General features: G+C 32.3%; 1 protein-coding gene across 1 annotated transcript; it reads left to right on the top strand.

Annotated features, from left to right (window-relative positions):
* Positions 1 to 1687: 1687 nt before the first annotated feature.
* LOC143251727 (uncharacterized) lies at positions 1688 to 3979 on the top strand. The gene is made up of 3 exons (XM_076502969.1): positions 1688 to 1783; positions 2563 to 3111; positions 3587 to 3979. The coding sequence occupies exons 1-3, from the start codon at positions 1688 to 1690 to the stop codon at positions 3977 to 3979; spliced, it is 1038 nt and encodes a 345-aa protein (XP_076359084.1).
* The last annotated feature ends 777 nt before the right edge of the window (positions 3980 to 4756 follow it).

Raw genomic sequence — 4756 nt, 5'->3', positions numbered from 1 at the left:
TTTATTATATATATGTATAACATATCTGATAATTGCAGTTTTCTGTGCAGTAACACAGTAGCTATGTTTCAAATTCCCGTGGGGGCGTTATAATGTGACGGTCAATCCCGCTATTCATTGGTACAAGAGTAGCCCAAGAGTTGGCGGTGGGTGATGATGACTACCTGCCTTCCCTCTAATATTACACTGCTAAATTAGGGCGGCTAGCACAGATAGCCCTCGAGTAACTATGTGCGAATTTTCAAAAGAATCCTAGCGCATATAGTCCTCGTGTAGCTTTGCACGAAATTCCAAAACCAACAAACAAAGAAATCAAGCCAAATCAACCCAAATGTTGTCATGTATAATCAGATTTCTAGTGATTTACTTAATCGTAATATAAAACATTCTTCCTGGTTGGAAGATATAGGTTTTGTGTAAAGTTAGGGATATTTAAACCGATAACGTTAATACCCTACATAATCTATATATACGTATTTATTATTTGACATTTATTAAGAAATTCAAGACTAAATTAAACGTAGCATAAGTTAATTGAAACTATACTTTATATTATTAAGTTTATGCTTTTTGACCATTATTACTTTCCTTTTTCAATATTTTAATTTTTTGAATTTAATTTTAAGTGAATATGCTACTTATATATGTGGTTGTATTGTTATAACTACGTAACAATGAGCTCATTACAGGTATTGTAAGGAGCCGAGAAGCAGTCATATGGCACGAGAAAAATGCTTTTAGATAAACTAGTACCATTGAAAATCGTGAATTTCTTATTTTTCTATTTAATAATCATCGCTTAGGTTTATTTGTGAAATTTTAATGTGTATCTTTACTGTAATAATTTAATACATTCACAAAACAAAACTAAATAATAGGGTAGTTAACAATGAATTACACAAGTTAACACTATCATCATTTTTGTTATATTCTCTTGAGTCGAGTGATAATTTAAATAAAGAAGTCAATTAAATGTTAATATGTATTAAATTTGAAATATTTGCTAAAATATTCATATACATAGTTTTCTTTCTTAATACAAATATATTTTAATATACAAACAAAAATACAATTCATAATAATGGTTATCATAAATAATGATTTATAGACAAAAGGTTTACAAACTCACAGACAATACTGAATCTTCTATATGGTCTGGAACTGAATATCTTATCCAGGGTTCATGATGAGCGAATTAATTTTGAGTTAATATAGGTACAATTCGCTTGATGGGGAGCTTAACAGCTCTGCGCAGAGTTTTCTACTGATTATATATGCATTTATATAATGTTTTCGTAAAAATACTAATGTCCGATGTGAATCCACTGAAGTTAAGTGAATTGTAATGTTCAAGATCTATGAATGTTAATGGTCAATATATCTGAAGTTCCCGATTTATGAGCATTAATCACAGTTATAGCTTCAGAGTTTAAAATATATCAACTATAAAAAAACCTGTAATATATACTGTACCTTGACGCGACGTATTTGTTACATTTATAGACATGAGGAGAGTTTCTAGAAATTTCAGCCTGCACAATACTGACAATACACTAGTGTTTATGTACACAGAAATATTGTTGATTCTTACTCTCGAGAATCATCTACAACTTTAGTGAATAGGTTGGAATTTCGCAATACAGATTTAATAGTATAAGCTATGTACACTTATAAATACATGTTAAACATGGTGCAACAGATGAAGACTCCCCAGGTTCTCATTGTTTATACCAACACTTCTACTCCTATCACTTCTGTCGCTTACAGTCCGAAGGCTTATAATGTAATAATTTGATTTCTATACCCGTGTTATAAGCAGCACAAATAGCACGTTATGTAGGTTTGTGCCAGCAAAACACACGAACACTCTTTTTATAGTGAATTCCCTTCCATTATGGTTTCAGATCCAGGAAAACCAGATATAATTGAAGTCCCTAATATGTTAGAGTTTAAGCTATTATTAGCAATAAAATTAGGAAAAAATACATATGGAACCTGTTTACAGAACATAAGGCAGACGTAAACGAATCTCTAATATTATGCATTTATGAATCAACTTAAGTAATTTACACTCAGTTTCACAACTTCATAAAGATATACACTACAATTATGTTGTACAAACATTGATAAATGCATTACATTAACCACTGTTAAAGAGTTAACAGGCGTATTACACACCCAATCTGAACATTTTGAACGTTTGCCTGTGATAAGCTCCCCTGTTTTCACGTTACTCCCAAAATGCGAAAGTATCCATGTCACATTATGAGCTAAATATGACATATAAAGGTTTATAGGGCTTTAGATCTGATAGATCTTTGGAAAAGGTATAATCTTATACCTTCTTAAATAACAAAACAGATTTAATGCTTCTATCAGGGATGTATCGATCATTTTGCTAAGCTCCTTGACTATTAAGTTACAATGAATAAAAGTGATACATATTATTATATATAAAATAGCCATTACATTTATTGCAATTGATATAATAAAATTTTAAAAAACTGAAATTACAAAAATATTGTTTAAATATTGTAACTAAATTAATTTTCTTGTTTCCAGATGAAAGACTGCCCTTTTCAAATATTTGCATTGAATTTGTTGTTGACACTCACTGTTGGAGAATATTCTTTTCAACACGACCATTTCACAAAACTTGTCTTCCAACATACACCACGTTTGATTCAGTATGAAAACGATAATGCTGGTTTGAAGCAGGAATCTGATGCAAGACCACCATTAGAAATCAGAACACAGTCTAGTCAGAGCCGACCACGTAGCGATAGTTTATCTCATCCAACGCTTTTACACATTCAAGAAGCAGGATCGCTAGGTCTCTCTCAATTGAAATACTTTTCAAAGCCATTCCATTTGAAAGAAATTGACCAGATCATGAATAGTTATTACGGTAACAACCGACGAAATCGTGATCATCAGCATTTCTCTCGTCCTAGAATCCGTTCTCTCACTGAGCAGGTCAGTAATTCCAAACCCCAGTTAGTCCAGCGGCCACAACAGTTAAACAATCTTAAACTTCCTTTTCGTGATGACAGTGCTTCTCAGCCTGCACCCTCGCCTGGTCAACTTCAACAAGCTTTCTCTATACCCCTGGTGAGTAGGTTTATAAACCTTATAAATGTATAAATTTAATCATTCACACTTTACATCAAAAAGGAATTCAATGTTACCGTAAGCGAACTACAAACCAGGATTTTTCCAAAATATAACTTCTATCCCTCAAAATAAAATGTGACGATTATTTAAGCAAGTAGATAAGACTATAATATATTTAAAATATATAAATTGTGTTATTAATAACATTCACATCAGTTTTCAGATGTGTTTGTTTGTTTGTTTGTTTGTTTTTTAGCACAAAGTTACACAATGGACTATCTGTGCTTGTTCGCAGCATTACAGATTCTCAGACTTTCCCCCTGAGCTACAGGGGAAGGGGACCAACTTTTATTTATATATTTAAATGTAAGTTTCTTTCATTTAGAAGTTTATCTTTCATTATCGTGAACGCTTACAGTAATAAAACTGAGATTTAATATTGTTAAGTTATGGTTTAATTTTTTTTTCAAAGTCCTCTACCATCAGTCAACGTCTTCATCAGAACCAACACAGACCTCCCGTTTTTAAAAAAATTAGTGTTGATAGTTCTACAGATTCTGCAGTTTTACCACGAGCGGTTTCACCGAATATCAGAAATCCTCAATATGAGAATGAATTTGTCCCCATCTACAATCACAAGACGACTGCTTTGACAGTAGAAACACTAGTATCAGCGTCGTCACATTCACAGGACAGCTCGAATCGTTCAAACGAAAATAAACTTAAACACATGACCCCATCAGCGATACACAGTATTTCATCTGAAGCAGGAAAATTGGAGTCTAACTTGGTTGATGTGAACTGTCGTGGAGGCAAAGACCTGGGATGGTGCGATCTGGCGAAACACTACCCCAGGCAAGTTTAGAGTATGAACACTAGAATTAGGCAATGATTAAAATCCATCTTAAATCTTTATACTTGGGTTTCAAAACACTTCTTTGTTACTAGGTTAACGTATAAGCTTCGAAAGAAATAGGTTATTTTAAAACTAGTAACTATCTCATCTCGTTTCGAAGTTAGGGCTAAAATGTCTATTTCATTAATTCATATTAATGAAATGCTTGGAGCATGACCCTACACATTAAACATAAAGTAGAACACTACGTAATACTTATAACTTTAACACAGCTTTTCAGGAGAGTTGTAGGTTAGAAAGTTACTGAGAAATACATTAGTTTGTTGGGCTCAGAAGAATTTTGATGCTTAAAAATGTGCTAAGATAACACTTATCAAAAAGTTATTACTCCTGAGAAATGCAACTTAATGTCAGTTGTGAAAAGGTCGTTAGTTTTGAGAAATGTACTAGAATGACAGTTTTGAAAAGATTATTACACCAGATTAGAGTACTAAGACGACGGTTGTCAAAATATTATTACGTCTCAGAAATGTTCCAAAATTGTAAGCTTTGGGAGAAACCTATTTGAAACGAATTATTCTAAACTTTCATGATTGGTATAAAAACTTTCACTGTGAAACATATAAAAAAATGTAATTTGGAAAACGACTTCGAAGGAAACTATAGTAAATGCTGAACTTTAAAAATATATTACTTTAGACAAGTAAGTAAAAGACGTTATAGTACTAATGGAGAGTACAGCTCCAAGAAACATACTAGGATTTTATGGCTTTGAAAATCCCTTTG

The sequence above is a fragment of the Tachypleus tridentatus genome, chromosome 6 (assembly GCF_004210375.1).
Source record: "Tachypleus tridentatus isolate NWPU-2018 chromosome 6, ASM421037v1, whole genome shotgun sequence".
In the NCBI taxonomy this organism is placed as follows: Eukaryota; Metazoa; Arthropoda; class Merostomata; order Xiphosura; family Limulidae; genus Tachypleus; species Tachypleus tridentatus.
The sequence above is the reverse complement of the archived record's forward strand: the minus strand, read 5'-3'. Positions and strand labels throughout refer to the sequence as shown.